This window comes from Maniola jurtina, chromosome 14 (assembly GCF_905333055.1).
Source record: "Maniola jurtina chromosome 14, ilManJurt1.1, whole genome shotgun sequence".
NCBI classification, from domain to species: Eukaryota; Metazoa; Arthropoda; class Insecta; order Lepidoptera; family Nymphalidae; genus Maniola; species Maniola jurtina.
In genome coordinates, this window is record NC_060042.1 from 1,620,863 (window position 1) to 1,648,231 (window position 27,369).

Consider the following 27,369-nt stretch of genomic DNA (forward strand, 5'->3'; position numbering starts at 1 on the left):
AAAGTTATCAGCTATTTTCTAGTTGTACTTAGAAAAGAAGGTTAGATAACCCTTAGGTTCATAATATTCAAGTGTCAATTGACAAATGTGCTTGTCAAGATGGACGTTGCCTAGATATACATAATTATTTATTTGAAATGATTTGTCGGGGGTGTTGAAAATTTTTAATTTACACTTGTATGTATTTGAATTTTGCGATCCGGAGTCGAATTGGACTGTAATATAGGTACACTATTCTATACTATTCTCGGTAAACAAAAACATTATAAACCTGTAAAGCCTGAAAGTTCTCTATATTGCTCATAAAGGTGTGTGAAGTCTGCCAGTCCACACTTGGCCAGCGTGGCGACCTAAGCCCTTCGCATTCTGATAGGCGACGTTCTCAGTAGTGGGCCGGCGAGGGCGACGGATTTATCATGAAGCCAGAAGATAATGTGAAGGTGATCGTTAAACATTTTTATGCGGTCCGCATACAAACAACGCGCGGAACCGGCATGCTTTCACGGACATTGTATTATATTTGCGCTGCATTACATTATAGTATTACGGTACCCGCACGACTTCGCTAACTCACTAGCTTTTATGATTCCTACTCTATGTGCCGGCAGAAGTATGAATCATAAAATATTATGATGAAGGAAAACATCGCTAGGAAATTCTTGAGAGATATTGTGCATCGATGATATCACACTAATATTATAAATCAAAATTTTGTGTGTCTGAGTGTGTGTGTTTGTTACTCTTTCACGCAATAACTACTGAATGGATTTGGATGAAATTTTAAATATATCCTGGATTAGCACATAGGCTACTTTTTATCCCGGAAAAGCAAAGAGTTCCCACAGAGTTTTGAAAAACCCAAATCCATAAAAAGTAAACGACATAAAAGTAAATCATCATTATCGTTATTAACCGATAGACATCCGCGGCTGGACATACAAGTAGGTCCCTTGTAGGGACTTCCGCACGCCACGATTCTGCGCCGCATGAATCCAGCGGCTCCTTGCGATCCTCTTAATGTCATCTGCCCACCTAGTGGGGGTCTTCCAACGCCGTGATTTCCGGGACGAGGTCACCATTTGTCCATCACTGTTCGATAATCCGATAAACCTTGTGGTCCCAGGGTGCCACCTTGGGACCCCAAGGCTTATCGGGTTTTCGAACAATGTGACCTGCCTATTGCCACTTCAGCTTCGCAACCCTTGAGCTATGTCGGTTACTCTGGTTCTCTTACGGTTCTCCTTATGTTTGGTTTGATCTCGTAGAATATTATTCCTCTCTCCATGGCCGGCTCAGTGCCGAATCATGTAGAACTTCGTGAAAAGCGTGTTTAAGTTTTCTGTGTCGTTTGTTACAGTGAGCTGACGTTACAAGAAGGGATGGCCAATTGTGGGGGTTGGAGTGAAGAACCTGTATCAAAGGTAAGCTTAAAACACCTATACCGAGACACAAGTTGGGAAATAAGTTGATGTCTGCAAGATTCAAATACATATTACAAATATTTTCATCGGTTATAGAACTTATATGTACTTAATAGGTACCTTTATCGTCAGTTCTTAGAACTCTACCTATTAGTTCATAGTTGATATAAACATTAAACTGCACCTAGGTGTCTACTAACTTATTTGATGAATTTTGGAAGTATTAAGTTCTGCATTAAGTACCTGTTACCGAAAAAATCGTTCAAAAATAGATCAAGTGCGAGACGGACTCACACACAAAGGGTTCCGTAGCATCTTGACCGATAGACAACGAAGTGATCCTATAAGGGTCCTTTTTCTTTACAGATACGAAACCTTAAAAATGAAATGTAATAAATAATCGACAATTTTTTCATTTCATTAGCGATCGTGTCGAATTGATTGTAGAAGGTACTTATTGTACACCATTTAAGACGTTGCAGAAAACCTGTATGTCCGATCAAATGCTTCCATCAAACGCAACAGAACAAAAGAAACCACCGGCACTCGGCACGCAAAATTACGTGCCGGCTAGCATGCCGGGGACGCGGCCGTCGCGCATGTCGCATGCTCTCGATTTCAATATCTTTCTCTCCCGTCTTACCGCATTTCGACACGCTATCGCTAAATCCAATGCAATTTTCCACTTACCAGTACGCGACAGGTCTAGATGACAATCGGGGTATGAGGCGGAGGGTCGTCCCGCACATCCGCTAGTCACTCGCACTATCCCGCACTGGGTTAGCGCGGGGGCTGTGCGTGTGTGCGAGGCGTCCCTACCCCGATTGCCATCTCGACCTGTCGCGTATAGATATCTATTTTGACAACCTCCCTGGCACAGTGATGAGCGTTGTGGTCACAAAAGTGGAAATCCCTAGGTTCGAGTCCCAGCAGGGACAATTTGGAATTTTTTTATTCATAAATTTTGTCTCTGGTCTGGTCTGCTGGGAAGCTTCGGCCGTGGCTAGTTACCACGCCACCAACAAAGATGTGCCGCCAAGCGATTCAGCATTCAAGTAGGATGCCTCATAGAAACCAATCAAGGAGCATGGGGCTTAATGACTTCCAAGTTAGCCCGCTTCCATCTTAGACTGCTTATCACTTACCACCACCTGGTGGTAAGTGTAATTTATGATGGTGAAAAGTACCTTTCGGCCTGCGGAATACATAGGTAATCTGCAGATTTCTGATGTCAAATAAGCTGTGTAAAGGTGACAGACAGACCGACAAATAGACACACTTTTGCATTTGTAATATTAATATGGGTTTGTACTTTTGTAGCAACAGGAAATCGAACCCAGAACCTCTCACTAGCGGTTGCCCATCGCTTCGCCGCGCCAAAACAATGCCCCAATTATAATCACGATGGTTATTGTTTCTTTTAATACAAGATTAAGTACCTTTCTTTTCATAATACTACATGTAATTACATGGTTGCATCAAGCTCGCAATTACAATGACAGAAAATAGGGCTGCCAATTTAATTCATATATTTTAATCTCGCTAAGATAATTATCCCTGACGTCAAAAAAATTACGAGACATTAAATTACCACGGGTAAAAACCTGCCCACCGATCATTACCCATTTATTTGCTGGTTTGTCCTACAATCACGTCGCAATGGGGCAACGGATCGATGTAATTTTTTGCATGGATAAAGACCGGAGAGTGGCATGATATAGCTACTCTCCAGATCTTTAAAAGTAGTAGTATTATGCTACTTTTTATCCCGGTAAATCAAAGAGTTTCCACGGGATTTTAAAACCTAAATCCACGCGGACGAAGTCGCGGGCATCTGTTAGTTTTAACGTTTTTTTTTTCTCTTTGAAGGTGAGCTTATTTTTCTCAAAATTATGTTAAAGTCGCACTTGGCAGCCCTTAAAATGAACCCCTGCAGTCAAAAAGCAAATCTCAGCAGATTAGAATCATAAGAAACATAATTACAATAGTGGTATTACAACGTACAGTAGCTAGACGTATAAAAACAATTTATAACTAACTAGGTACCTAGTCTAATTGATTAGATAAGCTTTTATCATTGTGATGTAAATTATAATGTTAGCAAATAAATGATAAATAATTTAGTAAAGTGATAAGTAAATCAAGATATATAGGTACCTACCTACGAGTATATTATGTGCTGTGCAAGTCCTACCTAGTCTAGACACTTGTCTACGTTACTACATATTAATAGGTATAACATAAAAGGACTAGAGATGCCCCAGACTTAAATATTATAGGTTTTTAGGGTTCCGTACCTCAAGAGGAAAAACAGAACCCTTATAGGATCACTTTATTGTTTGTCTGTCTGTCTATCTGTCCATCTGTCCGTCTGTCGTGTCTGTCAAACCTATAGGGTACTTCCCGTTGACCTAGAATTACATGGCAGGTAGGTAGGTCTTACACAAGTAAAGGGAAAAATCCGAAAACCGATGATCCCCGTTACTTCGTCCACGTGGAATTAAGTTTTTTGAAAATCCCGTGTTTTCCTGGACAAAAAGTAGTCCTATGCCCATCACCGGGCAAAATCTGTACCCGCCAAATTCGATAAAACGAATGGGTCTTAAAAACCCCTGTGCGAAACTCATTGATTTTTCAAGACCAAAAGTAACCTATGTCCATCCCTAGTATACAAGTATTTGCTAATGCAAATTTCAACAAAATCGTTCAAACGCATGCGCCGTGAAAAGCTAGCAGACAGACATTCAGATAAACTATCGCATTTATAATATAAAACAGAACGGGACTAATGAACTTTATCTATGAATAAATTATCTAATAAGAAAATCAAATATGGAAAAATATTATGAAAATATGGCGTGATCGCAGCGGCTTTCTTTTTTATGGCCCCCATAATATCTTATCGTAAATAGATCTCACTAATTTGCATAATCCTGTGATATAACTCTATCGGCGACTTCGTTTAACATGCAAAATGGTTCCCGTGTTCACCATGCTCTTAACTTATAATTAATGTCAAATTAAAATGTGTAATCGACGTAAAATTGTAAACGTTTTATTTTGATTGTAAATCTTGTCCGATTCTTTATAGAGGTATTCCTCATTGCTCAGGGTCTTGACCTCTTTCCATTAATCACATAATGGTAGGATCTTTATAAGGGTTTTTTGGGCTGCAGCTCAGAGCTCCGTGACTATACAAGGCCCCTAGCCTCCGTTAGATAAAATGGGCAATATTGTGATTTAAAAAAAACGTATCATAAGGTTAGCCTGTAATCAATTAAGGTGGATGCGACGGGTCTGCCCGCGAAATTCAAATTTAATTTGGTTTTTCGCAATTTGTAAACTAATACGACAACGTAGGCTTATGGCATTTTAATTGCGACAATGGCAGTATCATTCTCACAGGTTTATATAAAAATCTTTACTTGAAAGGGTCCAGTTTAGGAAATTAACGCTAGTATCGACTATAACTCACAAACTAGTCGATACTAGAGCTAATTTCCTCGAGAAATTCACATGCTTACCTATTAAATTAGTCTAGACACAAACCACTAAACAGTTTGTGGTGAAACTTTCACCACTTTAGAAGTATTGTCATAACTCCATTGTTAGGTTTATGGAAGCTCGCGTGGTAGATTCCTTACCGTGACTCCGATGAGTTTAATAGTTCAGTGTGGTGCTACATATAGCGGAGAAGTTATACACTTTAGATAGGTACATAGGTACCTTTTTTTTTCTTCCCTACGGACTTCTGCCGGCTGGCAGGCTGTGTCTGACTTGCACGGACTAAAATAATAAAATAATAATATAATAATAAATAAAATAAATAATAATAAATAATAAAATACCGCGTTTAATAGCCTCATCGGGTGACAGAAGGGCTGGCTCATTTTTTGCGCAACGGATCAGCCTGGCTGTCCAACGCGGAAATGCAGCCAGTATTCTTGGCACCATTCCACGCGGGCATGATTTGTGTAGTAATTAGATAAGGCTAACTTTAAGTTTTATTGTAATATTTTCAATAAAAAAAAAAATAACCTCTCCATGTCGATCAAGGTGAGCACGGAACTGCGTGGCATTACTTCGTGCTGACCTCCCAAATCTCGATCTTCTTCTTTTCTTCTTTTTCCCTCTCTTCTCTTCTAATCACTATAGCCCTCAGCATTTGACTATATCGCTGCCAGGCGTCTTCGCTTGACAGCATGCGCGGTACATACCTAGAGAGAAATTAAAATCAATCCTTAGAAAACCATCACCGCTTCTTTGTCATGTGGGATGATGGAATTGCTTTACATTACATTTTGTTTCGTTGTTGTTTATTTGTTTGTTGTAAGTAGATTTTAAGCACTTTCTGTTAATGTATGTTGTGTTTCTTAATGTTAATGTATTAGTGTTTCTTATTATTGTAGAAACAAATTTTTCTTCTATTCTATTCAATAACAAAATTACAGACAATTTTTTAGATAGAAAATAGAATTTAGTTGTAAGAAACTTGCAACTCAAGTACTTACTTGAGTTCTACTCAAGTAAGTACTTGAGTACTAGTAGATAGGTACTTACCTATCTACTAGTACTCAAGTAAGTACTTGAGTACTAGTAGATAGGTACTTACCTATCTACAATTAACGCAACAACGCTTTCTCACAGATTTTTCATCAAAAACGTATTGCAAAGGGAGATGTGTCGCATAAATTGTGCTTAAGCTGTTGTTGTAAAAGTAGGTAGTATGTATTTCGAAAATTTACCAACTTTTATAAAGTTTTATATTGTGCTCACATTTAAAACCGTAGTAGTTAGGTAGTACCTACTTAATTTTCTTTAATTAACTGAGTTAGGTATTAGACAGATTTTCCTTTACAAAAACCATTTAATTTCTTAGTTTAAAACTACTGAAAATTTAATCCTAATTAATAAAGTAGGCACGAGTACACATAAGAGTACCTCTTACTTCCGCGAATATCTCATTTCATCGTTATTCATAGAACTCATTAAAGAAACATGAAAAACGAATGAAAACGCATCATAATATCCGCTCGCACTGTGGCCACAGCCACAGCATTCTTAATTAAACGATACATTCGCGAAAGTTATACTGTGACGGGATATGAATGCAGTGTAATCACGAATCAAGATGAGATTTTTTGTCTTACTGTCAGTAGTTTTATTACCTACTAGCTGATGCCCGCGACTTCGCCCGCGTGGATTTAGGTTTTTCGAAATCCCGTGGGAACTCTTGGATTTTCCGGGATAAAAAGTAGCTTATGTGCTAATCCAGGATATTATCTATCTCCATTCCAAATTTCAGCCAAATCCGTCCAGTAGTTTTTGCGTGAAGGAGTAGCAAACAAACATATACACACACACACACAACTTTCGCCTTTATAATATTAGTGTGATGTGATACATCAAATCGATCAGCCTGTCTGCGTCCTCTGCTGGACATAGGCCTTCCCAAGAGCGCGCCACCACACACGATCCTCCGCCTTCCTCATCCACCCACTTCCTGCTATCTTCTTGAGGTCGTCAGTCCAGCGGGTTGGAGGTCGTCCCACACTGCGCTTGCTGCTACGCGGTCTCCACTCCAGAACACGTCTGCCCCAGCGGCCATCAGTTCTGCGGCAGACGTGGCCTGCTCACTGCCACTTCAGCTGGCTAATTCATTAAGCTATGTCGGTCACTTTGGTTCTCCTACCAATTCTAATATCAATTTATTTTTCAGGAAAAGCAAAGACCTCCAATCTACAACCCAGAGGACTATGCCACGTCGCTCAAGAAATGGGGGAAGAAGATCGGCGCGGGCAGCTTGTATGATGTGGACCCTGGGCAAGACCCGAATAAGGCCAGGACGCTGCCTACGCAGGGCAGCAAGGATTTCAGGTAGTTTTTATTCTTTGTAATACTTGGTGACTCTTGGCAGTCGTGATCATCATCTTCTTCGTCATCATAACACTCTTGGAAGAGTGGTCGTGGTCATCACGAAGTGTATCTTTAAGAGCAGATGTTGTGCGTCTCACGAGCAATCACCACTTCTCCTTCCTGGCCGATAGGCCTGTTACACTCATGCAAGGGACTGTCCAGTGTCCACAGCAGATTAGGTAATTTGGTAGGTCCATCGCATGGACCTTCCTCGCCCTCTGGTTCCCTCCACCTTGCCCTGCACGACAAGGCGGTCTATTTAATGGTAAGTAAAGAAATATAAATCGTGCGAATTATGGACGAAAGATTAGAGATAATATTAGCTCCTCAATACAAATCCGTATCGAACTAATAATAATCGAAGCAACAATTGACTATGTCCGTTTGTTGAAATGTAAACCGTGTCGCGGAAGTGTAACACTAACACCTCAATTTACTTTGTTTCTGTCGGAATTAGACGGTTCATTATTTCTGCAAAAAGGTAGCTATAACTACTGAGGTAGAACTTACCACTGCAAATAATAAATAATGACTAATTAATAAAAACACCAGAACTAATAATAAACTAAAAAAAAAATTAGTTTATCCGTCTCCGTACACCAAAGGTTGCCTGTAAGAGATAGCTATAGCAATTAGGCCGCCTTTGCACCATCTAGTATAGTTTCTTTTGTATATATGTTTCCGTATGTATTTTTCTGTATATAATATTTTCAAAATAAATAAAAACAATTAAAATGCATTTGATACTATAGGTATTTAATTACCTCCCTGGTGCAGTGGTGAGTGGTGTCTTATTGACGGGAGAGCCTGGGTTCGATTCCCGGCAAAGGAAATTTAGATTTTTATAATTTCTAGATTTGCTCTGATCTATTTGCTCCGAGCCTTCAGTCGTGGCTAGTTACCACCCTCCGTGACGTTTGATACCAGACATTAGCCTATATTTATTGTTATTTATTTGTGTTCCAGAAATCCATGTCTCGGCTTGGGGGAGGAAATGAGCCTTCGTCAGTTCGGCACACCCAGCGAGCTCCTGACCAAACTCAGAGCTGATCTCAGGCTGTCTTTTCCAAGGTAAAGTGTTCCTTAATTCCTCAGCCGCAAGTAGTAGTGTAAGTATCTCAATTAGATACTTAACAGGGCTCTCTCCGCCACTCGCTTCATATGAATCGTAATTCCAATTTCATTTGAATATTAAGCAACCAAAGTTCATGAAATTTTGCAGAAATATTCTAGAAACTAATATCTGTGTCTGTGGTGTTTTAGATTTTTCTAAAATATGTAGTTTTAAACTTACAGGGGCTCAAAGATTTGTATGTAAATTTTTATGACCGCGTAACTTTGAAGCCGAATATTATAACAGAAATCTGGAAAACCACAGACTTAGATATTAGTTTCTAGAATATGTCTGCAAAATTTCATGGACTTTGATTGCTTAATATTCAAATGAAATTGGAACTACGTTTGTATGAAGCGAGTGACGGAGAGACCCCTTTTAAACCTCACATGTACCTTTCATGGAGGAAGGTACGAATAAAAACGCCGCGCTTGTGAACACGTCTTTGTCGTTGTACCTAACCTCTTACGCAAAGTCGTTAGACTAAAATTAAAAAGCAACTTTCCTTCTAACACAAAACAACAAAAATCTAACCTACCTATCTACCTATAGGTACATAGGATATTACTGAACTTTACTAAAGTTGTAGTACATTTATATTTATGAACTCAGAATTTTCTCCTCTTTCATTTGACAACCCACTCGATACAATAGCAAAAAAAATTTTTGGAGACCCCCTTTTTTTTCATGTAACATCCGTTTAGTCAATTTTTTTCGTATAAAATGTAGCCTATGTCACCCGGACCCTTACGACGAATCGATTGACACCTCATTCATCAAAATCGGCCAGCTAGGCGCTACGGTGGAACACACATCAATTTGGATACAAACATACATACATAGACTAAAATCATAACCCTTCCTTTTGGCTTTGCCGCAGTCGGGTAAAAATAAGCAATACAAACCATTAAAAACTGTTATATGGTAAAACAAACACGTGCCTTCATAAAGTACACAACACATTACAAGAAAAAGCGTATTCACACGAGTTTTCACACATTACTCAATACACATAACGTTCCAATGGATACAGTACTAGAAAGCCACTTTACCTAGACTCTATGCTATTGCGCTTTTATTAGCAAACGAATCCAATACAATAGGTACCTGCAATATTACATATTATTAACTAGAGGATGCCCGCGACTTCGTCCGCGTGGATTTAGGTTTTTAAAGATCCCGTGGGAACTGTTTGATTTTCCGGGATAACAAGTTGCCTATGTCAATTACAGGGACGGACGCAAGCTACCTCGGCACCAAATTTCATACAAATCGGTTAAGCGGATGGGTTTTTGGTAATCCCGTGGGAACTCTTTGATTTTCCGGGATAAAAAGTAGCCTATGTCCAGCCCCGGGATATAAGCTAACCCTGTACCAAATTTCGTCAGAATCAGTTAAACTGTTGAGCAGTGAAAAGGTAGCAGACAGACAGACAGACACACTTTCACATTTATAATATTAGTATAGATATGGATGTCTAAGACATAAAACGTAGCGATTTATGATCGCACATTACGCGCGAGCTATGGCCGAACGCCGTGAGTCAAGCTACATTTTCTAAAATGACGCACGCAAAAACTCAATCCCTGCACTTTTCCCATGCTAGCCTGTGACCATTGCCATTACATTAGAAAAAATGGAAAATATTTTCTTTTCCATTTAGGCTTATTTAAATAAAAAAATAAAAAAATTACGGCTTTTAATATTAAAATATATTTGTCCAAAGTTGTAGTTCAAAGTCGCTCACCGTGCTATGGAGCGGGCATAGATATAAAGGATTTCTGTGGGAGCGGGCTATGTTGGGGATCTCTCTGAGAGAAAAATATCAATATCAGTTCTACCATCATTATTTTCACTTGTATAATACTGGTACCTACGATCGTTATTTTCGTTTTCAAATAATCTCTTACCGATAATATTTATAACGAATTAGATTATCCTTATCCGTCAATTAAGCAGATTATCTGTTTCATAGCTTTAATAGATACAAATGGAATTAGCGTTAACGTCGGGTTTCTTAACAACGGTAATCTCTTTACGTGCAATGGCCACTGCGACCTGGATAGCTTAATCCAGTTAATTATCTACTTTAATTTGTGCAGTTATGTGAAAACGATTAATTTAATTTGTTTATTAAACTAGCCTATGCTCGCGACTTCGTCCGCGTGGACTAAATATATTTCAAGCACCTTTTTTACCCTCATAAGGGTTGAATTTTCAAAAATCCTGTGCAAAAAATCTGCATCTCAGATTTCAGGATTTGTAGTTTGAGCTGTGCGTTGACAGATAGTTAGTCAGTCAGTGAGCTGTGAGGGCTCTCTCCGTCACTCGTTTCCACTCGTTTCATACAATCGTAGTTCCAGTTTCATTTGAATATTAAGCAACCAAAGTCCATGAAATTTTGCAGACATATTCTACAAACTAATATCTATGTCTGTGGTTTTCCAGATTTCTGTTAAAATATTCGGTTTCATAGTTACGCGGTCTTAAAATTTTCATACAAATCTTTGAGCCCCTGTAATTTTAAAACTACATATTTTTAGAAAAATCTAAAACACCACAGACACAGATATTAGTTTCTAGAATATGTCTGCAAAATTTCATGAACTTTGGTTGCTTAGTATTCAAATGAAATTGGAACTACGATTGTATGAAACGAGTGGAAACGAGTGACGGAGAGAGCCCTGTTAATATAGATTTATTACTACCAACTGATGCTCGTGGCTTTGTCTATAGTCGAGAAGGGTTTGGCTATAAGTCTACCACGCTGGCGAAGTATGGATTGGTGGACTTCACACCAACCCGTTGAGCTGTGAAGGTTTTCCTGCGGATCTCCTCATTTCTCCAAGCTCTCTCCATCCCCCGCCGATTGACTGTGAGATTTCTTATGAAGCCCATAGCATGCATGATATGGGTAATAAATCCCTGTTTTATAGTCACATTGCTTTGCTCAAACTTTCTTAGAAATCGACATCTTGTATTACCCGCATGTTCATTAAATACTATAAAATTCTTAATCCCCTTTTTACTTTCGCGGTCGTATAGTATAAATAGCCGCGCTACTTGAAATCATTATGCCATATAATTCTCGAGATGACGTTAAAAAACAAACCGAAACGGGATAATGTATGGACGAGTATCTTTTTCAATTACATCTTACTTTAGTATTACGATGCGGTCAGGTGCATTGCGCTTTTATGACTGGGAATTGTGGTACCAATTGGAAGCTTGAGCGGAAATGATTTTATGTTGCACTAACTTTTTCTCTTTCTTTTCTTTATTGTTCACAAACATTTAACACAACATTTAATTATAAACACAGATAGCCATCCTCTGTAAGCTGTAAAATGTTTATGTGAGTGTTCACTAATACTAATCTCTTACTATAAATTTCCGCGACTTCATTTACGGTACCTACATTTTATTATGTAATTTATCATCATTACGATCAACCCTTCACCAGTGCACTACTGAGCACGGGTCTCCTTTCAGAATGAGAGGGTCATAGTCCACCACGCTGGCGCCAGTACGGATTAGTAGACTTCACACGCCTTTGAGAACATGGAAATCTTTGATGTTTTCCTTCACCGTTTAAGCAAGTAATAATTAATTGCTTAAAAGGCACATATCTCCGATAAGATAGAAGTGGATACAGTGGCCCAGGATTGAACCCCTGACCTCCCAAACAGGAACCATTAGGCTACCACGGCTTACTACTATTTACTTGGGTTACCACTTACCAGCTAGTAAAACGGTAATACTATATACGTAGATATAGGTTTATGAAATATCCCGTAGGCACTCTCTAACTTTCTGATATAAAAAGTAGCCTATGTGCTACTCTAGGGTAAAATCTATGTCTATTCTAAATTTCAGCCAAATCCGACCAGTAGTTTTGGCGTGAAAGAGTAACAAACATACACACAAACTTCCGCCTTTATAATAATAAAGTGTGATTTTACAGTCTATGTTAATTCTAGATAAGCGTAGAAGAGTACAAAACACATTAATTAAACAAAGAACTGTTAACAGGGCTCTCTCCGTCACTCGTTTCCACTCGTTTCATACAATCGTAGTTCCAATTTCATTTGAATATTAAGCAACCAAAGTTCATGAAATTTTGCAGACATATTCTAGAAACTAATATCTGTGTCTATGGTGTTTTAGATTTTTCTAAAAATATGTAGTTTTAAAATTACAGGGGCTCAAAGATTTGTATGAAAATTTTTAAGACCGCGTAACTATGAAACCGAATATTTTAACAGAAATCTGGAAAACCACAGACATAGATATTAGTTTGTAGAATATGTCTGCAAAATTTCATGGACTTTGGTTGCTTAGTATTCAAATGAAACTGGAACTACGATTGTATGAAACGAGTGGAAACGAGTGACGGAGAGAGCCCTCTTAAACACGCGACATTACATCATGTGGACCATACATACTTTTTCTATGCAACTCAAATTGCTAAGGCGATTGAGGCAAATCTCTGAGCGGCTGTAATTTGTGACAATGATTTCTTTATTCTGCCTGATTATACATTTCTGTCCGACTTCACTAATGAGTTATTTTACTTTCGTTTTGGTAAAAAATTGACGCCTATATGAGAAACTAGAGGTTGCCCGCGACTTCGTCCGCGTTAATTTAGATTTTTATAGATCCCGTGGGCATGTTTGATTTTCCGGGATAAAAAATTGACTATTTCGATTACAGGGAGGCAAGCTACTTCGGTACCAAATTTCATACAAATCGGTTAAACGGATGGATCTTTAGGCATCCCGCGGGAACTCTTTGATTTTCCGGGATAAAAAGTAGCCTATGTCCTTCCCGGGGGTATAAGCTAACCCTATACCAAATTTCGTTACAATCGGTTACACTGTTGGGCCGTGAAAAGGTAACAGACAGATAGACAGACAGATGGACAGATAGACAGACAGACAGACAGACACACTTTTGCATTTATAATATTAGCATGTCTACTTACTTACGCCTTGGTCACACAGTGCGAGCTAGCGTGCAAGTTGTTTGCGTCATGACCTTGATACACATGCCAGTGAATGGCATGCTAGGTGCTCGCAAGCTGGCATGCCAGGTACTAGCAGAATGTCAACGCGTGATACAAATGCTTGTAGCTGGTATGCCAGTTCCTAGAAAGGCTGCGTAGCTGGTATGCTTCCTACTGGCACGTGAGCTACTGGCAGAATCTCGATACACATGCGAGTAGCTCGACTTTGCTAGTAACTAGCATGCCTTTGTGCGAGTGACTAGCATGTGTATCACTGGCATCAGTGCCGTGCATTTACTTGCATAGCGATACGCATTCCAGTGCATTTTCATTGAAGCACAGAGGAGCGGAGATGTGGTCTGCTGACCAATCAGATTCTTCCTCTTTTCTTGACTTACTTATGACTTCACTACTAAAAGTCTTGTGACTTGTTGTTGAAAAGTGTTGTGTGTGTCTTGTCTGTCTGGCCAGTAGGTCGCACCGTGTATTCAAGCCATTATTAGGACCCTTTAAAGTGCATGAGACGGGTCTGCCCGCGAAATTCAAATTTAATTTGGTTTTTCGCATTTGTAAACTAATACGACAACGTAGGCTTATGATGACTCTTTAATTGCTCCAAAAGCAGTATCATCCTCACACGTTTATACAAAAATCATTACTTGAAAGGGTCCAGTTTAAGAAATGACTTATAGTATCGACTAATTTGTGAGTAACTCATGTCAAACTCATTATTTTGACTAATTTCTTAAACTGAACACTTTCAAGTAAAGATTTTTATGTAATCCGGTGAAGATGATAGTTACTACCATTCTCGGAATTAGAATGCCATAAGCCTACTTTGTCGAATTAATTTACAAATTGTGAAAAACCAAATTAAATTTGAATTTCGCGGGCAGACCCGTCTCATGCACCTTAAAATAAGTTAAACAAAATAATTGATCCCGCGTAATTAGTGAGACACAAATGCTTGGTAGGTAATTAAGAGGGGTCTCTCCGTCACTCACTCCATACAAACGTAGTTCGTCTCTCATTGGAATACTAACCAATCATACTCAATGCAATTTTGTAGAAACGTACCGGGAACTAATATAGTTTTCCAGATTTCCGTTAAAATATTCGGTTTTTAAAGTTACTTTAAGGTCTTAAATATTCACATACAAATCTTTGAGCCCCTGTAATTTTAAAACTACATATTTTCAGAAAAATCTAAAACACCACAGGCACAGATGTGTCTAGAATATGACGGCAAAATTTCATGGACTTTGGTTGCTTAATTTTCAAATGAAATTGGGACTACGATTGTATGGAGTAAGTGACGGAGAGAGCCCTGTTAAGACAATTTTAAATGAAAACTAAATTATAAAGGTAGTTAATACTTAATATTAAGTACAACGGGCGGCCTCTAATTAGGAATTCTCGGTAAAATACGAATGAAATACCAGCATGTTAATGTTTTTATTGCTAACTAGCTGATGCCCGCAGCTTCGCCCGCGTGGATTGGTCAGATCCCCTGCAGCATCAGGATTGAGGAGTTGGAATCCAATTTTTTTATGAAACAATGTCGCAAAGTTCCTCTATCGATTAAAAAAGAAATGACGCAAATCGGTTCAGAAATCTCGGAGATTTCGGTGTATATAGGTAGAAAAACACAACTCCCTTCTTGAAAGTCGGTTAAAAAAGTAGCCTATGTTACTCCCTGGTCAATTCTCTAATTGTCTGTGAAAATCCCGTCAAAATCGGTTCAGCCGTTCCCAAGATTAGCCTTTTCAAACAGACAGACAGACAGACAGACAAAAATTTTAAAAACGTGTGATTCGGTTATAGTATCGTTCAAATAACCATATGACCTTAATATGCGGTAGTTATTTCGAAATTACAGACAGACATTCCAATTTTATTTATTAGTATAGATGGAATGCCTTTAAGTTTAATGTTGTAAAGAAACTCGTAACTTATGGTTTTATACTGCTGCATATTTTATGAAGATTTATCACAGGATTTTAACTTTTAGTTCGAGGTTTATTAATGATTTATTTTATTAACAAAATTGATAGGTAGGTACTTAGATACTTACTGCTAATATTAGTGCCAGTTCAAATAGAATACCTACCGAATTAAAAACCTTAATTTACAATCACGAATTTGCGCATTATTATTTAAAAAAAATTACTAAGAATATTAGCCATGCTAATCCTGACCTCCCCTTTCCCCTCCAATTAAGCGTAAAGCTTGTGCTAGGAGTGGGTACGACAATAGTGCAACGGGTGGAGTTTAAACCGCCGACCTTTAGGAATTCGGTCCGCTCCTCTACCGTTGAGCTATCGAGGCTCTGGATCTTTACATAGAATGCTAAAATATATATATTTCAGTTATTATGTTTTTGTTCATTTCAGTTTCGTGCAAGAGTTCGCGTGCGAGCCGCTAGATGGCGTCACCCTACTGCTGGAACTCCTGCGCAATATTCAGCTGAGTCAAACGGGGGAGGCCGCGCGAGGACCTCCAGCTGTTAGAAGAAGGCCTCTGTTGGATGAACTGGCTTGCCTGTATGTAGCATGACTGTTGACATCTTTATAAATTGCCTCATCGGCCTCCTATTCAGGGACTACGGGGCTTGATCAAACGCCTTTAATTTTTCGGAGCTATGTGCGTTGTAAGCAATTAAATATCACTTGCTATAACGGTAAAATAAAACTAGTGAGAACTGATTTCATTGGGGCATTTCAGGCATTTTGGTTCATGTGGTTTGGTTCATTCAGAAAAAACAACTTTGGATTGTTTTTTAGATGAGTGAAGGACGAAGGTCGGTTTTATCTCGTATCTCCAGGGTTGGAAAAACTATATTTTTTAAAGAACAAAACATTATGTTTAAAACAGAATTAAAAACACGTTTAAAAATCGTTTTTCTTAAACATGGTTAAAACACTCGCTAGCATTATTTTTTTAAAACAATATCAATCATGCGTAGATATCTTTGTCTATTATGTCTGTCGACAAGTGTTTGTATCGATATCATAGTAAGTATACGTACAATCTCTTTGAAGGGTTTAAGTAATAATTTAACTAGATTATTTTAACGAATCAATGTATTTCCAGGCAATGCCTATGGAGTTGCTGCAGCAGATACTCCGACTGCGTCAGAAGACTGATGGCCAGCTCCAATGGAGTGTATGCGCTTACTGTATGCATCATGTCCACTGTCAACAAGACCAGAGTCTTGGCTTTACAGGTGACTAATTATAATTTATATAATCAAGCCACAAACATCTTTATTAATACATCCATCGTTCACAATTCATTTTTCATCCATATTCTTCAACTTATCCAATAGCAACCAAAGTAATTTCGGCTTACCATAAAAAGTTGTTCCTGATAAAGGCCCACCTTCTGATTTCTAGTAATAAATCATAAGTGATGGGGAAATTTCGATCTCAAGCGAACCTCTGGGAGTTGTTAGACATAAATAGCACAAGATTGTAGTAAGTATGTTTCAATCTTAGCAAGAGATCGATGGACTATATAAAAATGGTTGAGGCGACGAGAAAGACGAAAGCGCTACATAAGTAAATAGCGCACTATTAAAGTTTTATAGTATTTTAACTGACTTCCAAAAAGGAGGAGATTCTCAAATACAGCACGTTTTCTGTATGTAAACCAATTTTATATTGAAAAAATACTTTATTGGTATTGTATTATGTTTCAGCTGCTCACCAAATCCTGTTACCCACCAGCTTCAGGCCACAGTATGATATCGGAAGCACTATCCACATTACGTCTCCGTTTCGGCGAACCAGTGCGTTTTAGGTTTCTGGTGGGAATGCTTCAAAGTGGAGGAGGTTCTGGGGAACTGCAGGCAGCTGGTCTGGCCTTCATCAATGCTCTATTATCAAGTGCCCCAACTCCTCAACGGAAACTGTATATACAGGCGGAATTGGAGCAGGCTGGTTTCGATATTGTCACTTTGAAGAAGGTAAGTTTTTTTTTGTTGTTTTCTTAATTTTATTTTAACCATTATTATATGTAATCCGTAATAAATTTCTTACATCAATGAAGTACATTCTCATCGTTGGCAATACAATATGATTAATATTATCAAATTGGTTGACACCAATGGTTACACTCTTTCATTATCATCATTTAAGGATTTCATAATAAACCCATCTATCCCATTTAACGCTCAAGTTAAGCTACAAAATCTTCATTTATAATCGCGTATGGTACATTTAAATAAGGTGATTTTTGACCGCAGATTGTGTTGAAACTGCCAAGCACTAACGAAGTTGTAACAAAAGAGATAGAAAGTTACGAGAAACAGTTGATTGATATCGATACTCTGAACGAGAAAGCAAATGAGGCTCTGAAAGAAAAAGATGATCTTAGAAACAAGTTGGATCTACTAGAGAAAAGAGTAAAGGTAATAATTTTGATACTATGGTATACCGTTTCACTAAGATGGCTTGTAAGATAGGGTACGAGATGCTAGAAGGTGACAGTTGACTTGAAAATCAAGGAATTCAACGCCACTAATACCCTCTTGCAATCTGCAACATACTCACAAGCTGTGTTAGCCAAACGGTACACCAATGAATATTATTGGTCCCTTATCCATCAGAAAAATTCAAATTCAAATTCAAATTATTTTTATTCAATTAAACTTTTACAAGTGCTTTTGAATCGTCAAAATAATCTACCACTGGTTCGGAATGCTGTTCCTACCGAGAAGAACCAGCAAGAAACTCGGCGGTTGCTCTTTTCAAATGTACAATTTACAATAATATGCCATACTGTATACAAGCAATTGCAGCGCCGTATATTGCTGGAGCGAATCAAATCCAAGCTTTTTTGTCATTTACATAATCTTCGATTGTATAATAAGCTTTTTCCAGGAGCATACTTTTAATAGATTTTTTAAACTTGTGTAAAGGCAAGTCTAAAATTGATTGTGGAATTTTATTATATAATATTACACTCATTCCCACAAACGATTTTCCCACTTTCCTGAGGCGGAGCGTAGGATATGCGAGCCTATTACGGTTTCTAGTTTGCCGGTCGTGGAAATCACCGATTTTTTTGTAACTATGAATGTTTTGTCGTACAAAAATTATATTAGCGTAAATATATTGAGAAGCTACTGTAAGAATACCTATTTCCTTAAATTTCTCTCGTAGGGAATCGCGCGGTTTTAAATTATAGATTGCGCGTATTGCCCTTTTTTGTAATACGAAAATTTTTCCAATATCTGCCGCTTTACCCCATAGTAAGATTCCGTAAGACATAATACTGTGAAAATAGGCAAAATATACAATTTTTGCAGTTTCCACATCAGTTATCTGTCGAATCTTTCTAACAGCGTAAGCAGCAGAGCTGAGTTTACCAGCAAGTGTTGATATATGGGCGTTCCATTGAAGCTTTGCATCTAAAGTTATCCCTAGGAACACGGTAGTTTCTTCTACTTTCAACATATCATTATTTACCATTAAATTAAAATCATTTGCCGTCTTAGTATTGGGCAATGCGAATTCGACACACTTAGTTTTCTTTGCATTTAAAAGCAAATTATTAACAGTAAACCAATGAGTAACCTGCGATATGGTTTTATTTACATCGTCAAAATTATTATAATTTCTATCGACTTTAAAAATCAAAGACGTATCATCAGCAAATAGTACAATATCGCACTCATTTTGGACGAAATATGGTAAATCGTTTATATATACCAAAAACATGAAGGGACCTAAGATAGAGCCTTGTGGAACACCCATTAGTGAGGCTGATCCGGATGACTTCACATCATTTACACATACAGTTTGTATACGATCACTGAGGTAGGACGCAATGAGACTAAGCGCAGAGTCTTTGATTCCATAGTGGTTCAATTTAGCCAAGAGAGTCTCATGCGAAACGCAATCGAATGCTTTAGACAAATCACAGAAAATTCCAATAGCATTCTGTGAGTTCTCCCATGCATCGAATATATGCTTTAAAAGCATTGCGCCCGCATCGATTGTTGATCGACCTTTAGTAAAACCATACTGCTCCGAATGAAGTAATTTATTCAGATTAAAGTGCTGGAGCAGTTGGTTGAGCATAATTTTTTCAAATATCTTGCTAAAAGTCGGTAAAATTGAAATTGGCCTGTAATTATTTGGGTCAGTTTTACTACCCGATTTAAAAAGAGGAATTAATTTACTGTATTTCATAAGATCTGGAAAGGATCCTGAATCTACGGACTCATTAAAGATTAGAGCAAGATATGGAGCAACAATATCAATAATATTGCTGATTACTTTTACTGAAATTCCCCATAGGTCTCCGGTTTTTTTGTACTGTAGCGATTTGAATACTTTAACAATATCATATGGGGTAACGTGTTCAAATTTAAATAATACACTGCACTCAGAAACATTGCTCCTTAGAAGAGTGTAGGCTTCCGTTGGCGACGAGTTAAGGGAACTGGTAGTGGTAACTGGAATGTTTCGAAAAAAGTCCTCAAATACGTTTGCTATTTCTAAGTCGGAGTCAGTAATATGGTTGTTAATTTTAAGTTCCAATTTATTATTTTCCACTTTACGTTTCCCAGTTTCATCTGTGATGATATCCCAAGCTGCTTTGATTTTATTATCAGAATTAATAATTTTCTGTTTTATGTGAATTGACTTAGCTTGTATGCAAACATTTCTAAATAATTTTGAATAATTTCTTACATACTGAACAAATGTTGGAGTATAATTATATTGCTTTTCTGCATACAAGTCAAACAGCTTGTTCCTACTTTTATAAATGCCAGCAGTAGCCCACTCACTAAATTTAAGATTTTTAAACAATCTTTTTTCTATGACTTTAAAAATACAATTAAATTGGGAGTTTATACAGCTAAAAAAAGCTTTATAGAGTTCATCCGGACCACCCTGTGTAAGGTCAATTGTAGGTAAAGTAGATAAAATATTGAGTTTGAATTGCCTTACTTTTTTGGTGGTGACTGGCCTATACTTTATAACTTTTGTTATATTTTGTTGAGAGCTGGGAACAGATATCATTTGTCCACAGTGGTCGGATCTAAGAGTGGTGATAATGGATTTTTTAACAATTTTACAATCACCAAAAATGTTATCAATACAAGTAGCTGAAGTTGCAGTTACACGTGTGGGCTCAACAAAAATGTTTTCTAAATTAAAACTTTTAAATAAGTTAAGTAATCTGTCTGTAAAGGAGGTGTGAAGTAAAATATCAATATTAAAGTCTCCACAAATCAATATTTTTTTTGATGACCTACATATCCGCCTCAGTGCCTCCTCCATGACGTCCTCAAACAGAGAAAAGTCACCCGAAGGAGGTCGGTATGCGCAAACTATAATATATCGCTCCAGCTCAACACAGGACAGCTCAATAGTGCGTTCAACCGAAAGATTAAGAATGTCTTTTCGTTCCTTGTAATTAATGTTGTTGCGGGTTATTATCATAGATCCTCCGCGAATAGCCTTCTTTCTTGTGAACGCACTTGACAATGAATAATTTCCAAGATTGACAATTAATTGATAACTATTGAGCCAATGCTCAGTAAGGCATAGAATATCGATATCTAATTTTTTTATAAAAAGTTCAATTTCATATTCTTTTCCAGACAAGCCCTGTATATTTTGGTGTACAAGATTAATCATACATTGCTTGTCTGTTGTATTACTACTTGATTTAAAATTTTTACCATCCTTGCCGGTGAGGCTCTGTATGTTTTGATGAAAGGCTTTGAACTCCCTTGCGGCTTTTAAGATATTATTTCAATTAATGGCATTAATGAAATAAAAGTAAAACAGCATATTATTTGAATCTAATTACCACAAAAATACAATTTCATTAAATTGACAATTTATTTTAATCTAAAACATGTTGATGAACCCAGGAGTAAATATAGTTTTATTATTTCAGATACTACAAGAAGAGAAAGGGATTCTGCTGTCGTTAGAAAAATGTTTGCAAGAGAAATGCTGCGAGTTACAAGAAGAAGTTAGCACATTGAGATCGGAACACGGCAGTTCAAACCGGAAGAAGACTTTTGTGATGAAGAAAAAAAACTCCGTTCACAAAAATAGAGGTAAATTTTAATATAGTTTATCTATTCTGATTCAAGTAAACTAATTTAAAAAAAAAGTAAAAGATGTAAAGTAATAGAAATGACTAAAAATTTAGAAACAAATAAAAAAATTGATGATTATAATTTCATTTCAGATGAGTCATCACCACCAGAAGATGAAGGCATAAGTTCCTCGGAGCGATCACTTAGTCCTGAAGGCGATCCACAAAGAGAATCAATGGTATACGAAGTGTTCAATATAAAGAATGAAACATATGACCTATTGCGAAACAAACGACCGCTACACAAAAAACTAGAAAGTACTAAGAAGACTGATCCAAAATTAAAATCATCAGACGAAGACGATGAAACTACTATAGATGAAGTCATACAGGAACTAAGAAATATAGTGAATCATGCAGAAACTGAACAATACGTAAGAGACAGAACTTACGATGATAGGTCGAGATGTAACGATGACTCGGAGATCTCCCTACATGATTACCAAAAGCACAAGTCTATTGAAAAAGAGGATTCAGTAACAAGCACTAGGCACAGCATTCAAATAAAAAATAATACAGATATAGATGATGATAATAATGACGAGGAGGAAGCAGAAATAGTTCCCAGTAAAATATTACCTCACCCACCGAGAAAGGCCAAAAGTTTAATTCACTTATTTGTACCACCTGTAGAACATGGATTGTTATATAGCAAAGCCCCTGATATGCTTGATGATAACTTCTACTCGAGTGATGAAGGTTCGGACTCTTTATTAAGTGCATCACGGTGTCAAAACGATAATAATGTAACCAAAAAGAATTCTACCACTAGCTTTGATTTTAAAGAATGTCGCGCTAAATTCGATAACTCTGAACGCAACGATGATAGCAGAATAAAACGTTCTAGAACCAGATCAAGAGAAGAACATAAGAAGACGTCAGTTAAGCGTAGCGAGTCTTTCCAAAATTCAGAAATTGGATCGCGTCAACGCGAACATATCGAGAGTATGTTTTACGAATCACAAAATCAAAGTCCAGTCGATACAAAGGCACAAACACCAAAATGCAATCGTGTCGATGAAATAGTGAGTCTAATCGAATCGAAAAAGTTAACGAAAAGCTTAGATAGAATCGACGAAGGGCTGAATTCGATGGTCGATATCGTAATGACTAATGAACCTAAGAAATCATCATGGTACGAAAGAAGACAAAGATCAGTATCAAGAACCAACAGTGAAGCAGGGAACGAATCTCCGCTAATACCTTTCACAAGATCTTATAACAGAGTTCATACATACAACTCTAAATCATCAAGTTATAAAAGCAAAGATGAGAAGGAGCAGAAATTATTGCCTCCAAAGCTAAGTTCGGGCTCGTTTGACACGTCTACTTTTAACCACGCGTTTATTATGAAACGAGGGAGTACCGCAGGGCTGTACTCTGGCTCCCATATACTAAGGGATGCTCCAGCTAGTATGACAAGTTTAGTCATGACGGGAACACACAGCTACAGCGACTTGAAGAAAACTGTATCATCAGTCGGGTCTTCTAGCAATTTTGGATTACATAAAGTCACGGATATGCCTTCAGGTCTATACTGATTTGATGAGTATTTTTAAACCCCGACAACGCGAAAGTCTTTGACACAATAGTTTTGATCGTGGTTTCGGATCTACCGAATGGATGTATTCCAATGTAGTTTCTTTTTTTGCAAAGTTCACCTGAGATCTTAGCTATACTTTTTGGGATCGATGATGGATAAATGATCGATGATGATGATGCCCATGTTCAGAGGCATTTTCTCAAAATAAACGCAATTTGGCTTAGTATATTATGGCATAACTGGCTTGGCTGGTAAACAATTGTGTTTGTTTTCATTACAATCTGAGTGAGGACTTGAAAAATTGATGAAAAACATTGAAAAACGTTCAAGCGGTTTGGTCGTAAGGATTCCTCACATCGATCGATGTTAACTTTTGGATCAACTATGCCACATGTCAAGATCGCTTCAGAGTCAAAAATGCCACAGGTCGGGAAAACTTTTAATTTAATACTTGTTATAGAATGTAACGCATAAAACCAACGACTAATTTAAGTATCGTACACCTAAAAATTTTGTCTAGTGCAATATTATTATCAATAATTTCCCGTTAAAGGAAATATATACTTATCAAAATTGTTATCTTCGTTAAAAGCTGGGTTTACACCGACACATGCTGAATACTGTAATGTTCGACTCTGTGTCGAAACATTCGAATGAACTTTAAAGGTGAACGCACACTTATACGAGCCGAACGCGCCAAACGAGTTGAACGCAACGAATTTTAAAATTCTGTATACGAAATCTTCCGATTCGGACGATTCGACGCGGGGAAATGTGCGAGGTTTCAAGAGATTTCATAGGTATATAGAATTCTAAATTTCGTTTCGTTCGACTTGTTCGGCTCGGATAAGTGTGCGTTCACCTTTGAACGTTGAACATGTTCGCAATTGGAGACCCAGCGTAAGGCTATGATCAAATCTTGGTAATTTTGTGTCTAAACAAAATTCGCTTAAGATTACATAAAACTTCGTCACTGAAGCTTACTTTTCATTGTTAGATATAGATTGCTATGTCTATGATGCTAAAAATCTTTGAAGAGCTAAATTAATTAGCACCATTCTTAATTTTTTCTATCCACGGAAAGAAGTTAGTGGGTATAGCACTCTATTACGTAATCCCATATAAATTATAGAAACAAAAATCACAATAGGCGCCAACCATTTTGAGTCACCAACAAATCACAAAGAAACAGGATGTTTTCTAATTGATTTTCGAATGTTTTTTTGAAAACATGCTTGTGATTGGTTGGTGACTCAAAATGGTTAACGTCCACTGAGATTTTTGCCTCTATCATTTGTATGTGACTAACAGGGCTCTCTCCGTCACTCGCTTCATACAATCGTAGTTCCAATTTCATTTGAATATTAAGCAACCAAAGTCCATGAAATTTTGCAGACATTTTCTAGAAACTAATATCTGTGCCTGTGGTGTTATAGATTTTTCTAAAAATATGTAGTTTCAAAATTACAGGGGCTCAAAGATTTGTATGTAAATTTTTAAGACCGCGTAACTTTGAAACCGAATATTTTAACAGAAATCTGGAAAACCACAGGCATAGATATTAGTTTCTAGAATATGTCTGCAAAATGTCATGGACTTTGGTTGCTTAATATTCAAATGAAATTGGAACTACGTTTGTATGAAGCGAGTGACGGAGAGACCCCTCTTAATGCAACAGAAAGAGCGCTATACTATCTTACTTCTTTCCATGGACAGAGTATGGCGAATATGTTTTATTTAAATCAATAAAATTACTTAATTATTACCGAAGTTGGAAAAACAGATAGATACTTACAGAAATTACTATTACGTGGTAGAACGGCAACCTGACAGGACAACTCCTTCCCTCAGAACTACAATATGATAGCTCCATATATTGGAGAAGGATAGGGTACTGAATTATTCACATTATTCTAGTGATGTATCATGCTGATGTTCATGGGCGGCGGTCATCATCAAAGCACTACAGCCCTGGGTGGGCCTTGGCTTGGTCAAGCAAACTCCGCCATCGGGGCCGGTCAGATGCAGCTTTCTTCCAGCTCCGAAGCCCCAGAACCCTCATGTCCTTCTCCACTCCATCAACCCTCTTACCTCTAGGTCTTCCTCGGCCTCTTCGACCTTCTGGTTTGCTGTCCAACAACCGGGGCTGCCAAATTTTATTTGGCGATTGAAAAATCAACATTATGAAAAATATTGTATACAAGTGTTTAGGAGCTACGATGCCACAGACAGATACACAGATACACACGTCAAACTTATAACACCCCTCTTTTTGGGTCGGGGGTTAAAAAAAGAAATGAAACGAATACATTTGAATAAATAAGCTTTATTTTTGGCCAAACTATTACATTGCATACAACTTTACACATCTATTGAAATAATAATAATCAATTAATGCATTAACAAATGAATCAATATAAACAGCACAAGAAATTATTATTAAGACCTACTAGACAAAATACATTACGTTACGAGCATTCAAAATTGAAAGGTTTTCATTTGTAAATAATAGAATTAATTAGCTATGACTAATATTTATTGTAATTAAGTTTAAGATTTTTATTTTCTCTAATAAAACTGAACCTGAAGTACCTATACAATCTAAATTTTTTATACACTTGATCTGTTAAAATTTGTGACGCGTCAAGCACCAATCAGGGCCCTGACTCTATGACATTTAAAATGTCTATTTTGACAGTATTTTGATCGTTTCACATCAGACCCAGCCCACGCTAGGGGAGTATCTCTAGATTGAGCAGGTTTCTGTACTGTGCTGGGTTGCTGCGACAAAAACGTACGAAAACTATCAAAGTTTTCGAGGTGCACAAACTTTTACTAAGGATACCTTTCTCCACATCGTATTGGTCGAATGTGTAGTCAGAAGCGTACTCAGTGAAATAGTGTAAAAAAGGGTTCTAATTCTAAAAGTTCTATAAAATTTAAGCCCTACGATACGATACTCATACGCCGAATGAATTTGCGCTATTTTTCCAACAATTTTTTACATTTTATGATAGATATTTATTATTTAAGTGTCAATTTTATCACTTTTTTTTATTGCTGTGGCTGGACACTCAGGTTACTATCGCCCGAGCGTCTGATCGAAGCCTAAGGCTGAGATCTATAGAGCGCACTTTGACTTTGCTCAGACTTAAGTCACTGTTAAAACGAGACAACGTTATACCGCTGGCATAAATCTGTCTCGTTTTAACTGAAACTCAAGTCTAAGCAAAGTTAAAGTGCGCTCTATAGATTTCAACCTAAGACTCCGTTTACCCGACATTATACACAATACCACACTTCTTGTATAAGAGCGAACACGTTCACAAGACCCGCACACTTTTTGAATAAATCTTACCGAATACGTACACTTAGTGCATACACAGAATACAGAGCTGTTCACATGGTTAAACTGTATGCGTTTTTTTGCAGTACAAACGTGTGAACCATTCTATACTCAACTAAGACCCACTACGTAGTCGGTAAGATTTAATTTCCAAAAAACGTGCAGTGCAAATTCCGTGTGAATGGAGTCTAAGCTGCTAAAAATCTGTCGCTCATCAGTACAGAGCCGTTCAGATGGTTAAAAACTGCGTACGTTTTTTGCTATACGTCACTTGTGAACGATCCTATACTCAATGTATGCGCCACTACGCATATGGTAAGATTTATCTTCCAAAAAAACGTACGGTGCAAATTCCGTGTAAACGGGGTCTCAAACTCAGGCGTTAATAACCATTGGGCGGCCGGCCTATTTAAGAATATTTATCACATTCAATCAATCATATATTCAAAGTGAAAAAGATAATCTTAATTTACTTTACAAGAATTGTCATAACTTTCTGGTGTCATAAGATATATTTTAGTATTTCATAAAGTGATGTTTGTTGTTTTTTTTTTCATATACACGCAATACAATCGGTCTTATAACAAAGAGCACCAGTGGCACCGCTGAAGCACCCCATTTCATTCCTGCTAAGCAACCACTTATGTTTTAGATAAATCATCATAGTAGTTTGATTTACCATTGAAAAAGATTGATTGATTGAGAGAGATTGAAGAAAGATTGATTCAAAAGAATTTGTAAAAGTGTAATTGAATAAAAATATTTTGAATTTTTGAATTTGAAAAGTTTTTGTTTGATCAGCGGCTTATTGTCACGCCAATTACAGCCACCATTTTTTTTTTTTTGGTATAATTTAATAATACAGGTAAATGCATGTAGCCTTCTAGGCAAGCGTCT

The 27,369-nt window shown here is 37.4% G+C and overlaps 1 protein-coding gene and 1 long non-coding RNA gene across 4 annotated transcripts in view; one reads left to right on the forward strand and one right to left on the reverse strand.

Moving 5' to 3' along the window:
• LOC123871605 overlaps positions 1–24,420 on the forward strand; it is a 148,789-nt gene extending 124,369 nt beyond the window's left edge. For 2 of the 3 annotated variants that reach the window (XM_045915497.1, XM_045915499.1), the window contains 9 exons: positions 1,358–1,421; positions 7,141–7,298; positions 8,304–8,408; positions 15,850–15,999; positions 16,550–16,682; positions 17,157–17,423; positions 17,703–17,867; positions 21,377–21,542; positions 21,677–24,419. In XM_045915497.1, coding sequence (XP_045771453.1) covers positions 1,358–1,421; positions 7,141–7,298; positions 8,304–8,408; positions 15,850–15,999; positions 16,550–16,682; positions 17,157–17,423; positions 17,703–17,867; positions 21,377–21,542; positions 21,677–23,124 — 2,656 coding nt within the window. In that variant the 3' untranslated portion in view covers positions 23,125–24,419. Of the gene's footprint in view, positions 1–1,357; positions 1,422–7,140; positions 7,299–8,303; positions 8,409–15,849; positions 16,000–16,549; positions 16,683–17,156; positions 17,424–17,702; positions 17,868–21,376; positions 21,543–21,676 lie in introns of all 3 variants that reach the window. The other variant, XM_045915498.1, reaches the window with a different exon arrangement.
• Positions 24,421–25,436: 1,016 nt separating this feature from the next.
• LOC123871634 lies at positions 25,437–27,167 on the reverse strand. The gene is made up of 2 exons (XR_006797297.1): positions 26,387–27,167; positions 25,437–26,234 (listed from the first exon to the last, which is right to left on the reverse strand). It is a non-coding gene; the product is annotated as an uncharacterized LOC123871634 (long non-coding RNA).
• Positions 27,168–27,369: the final 202 nt, after the last annotated feature.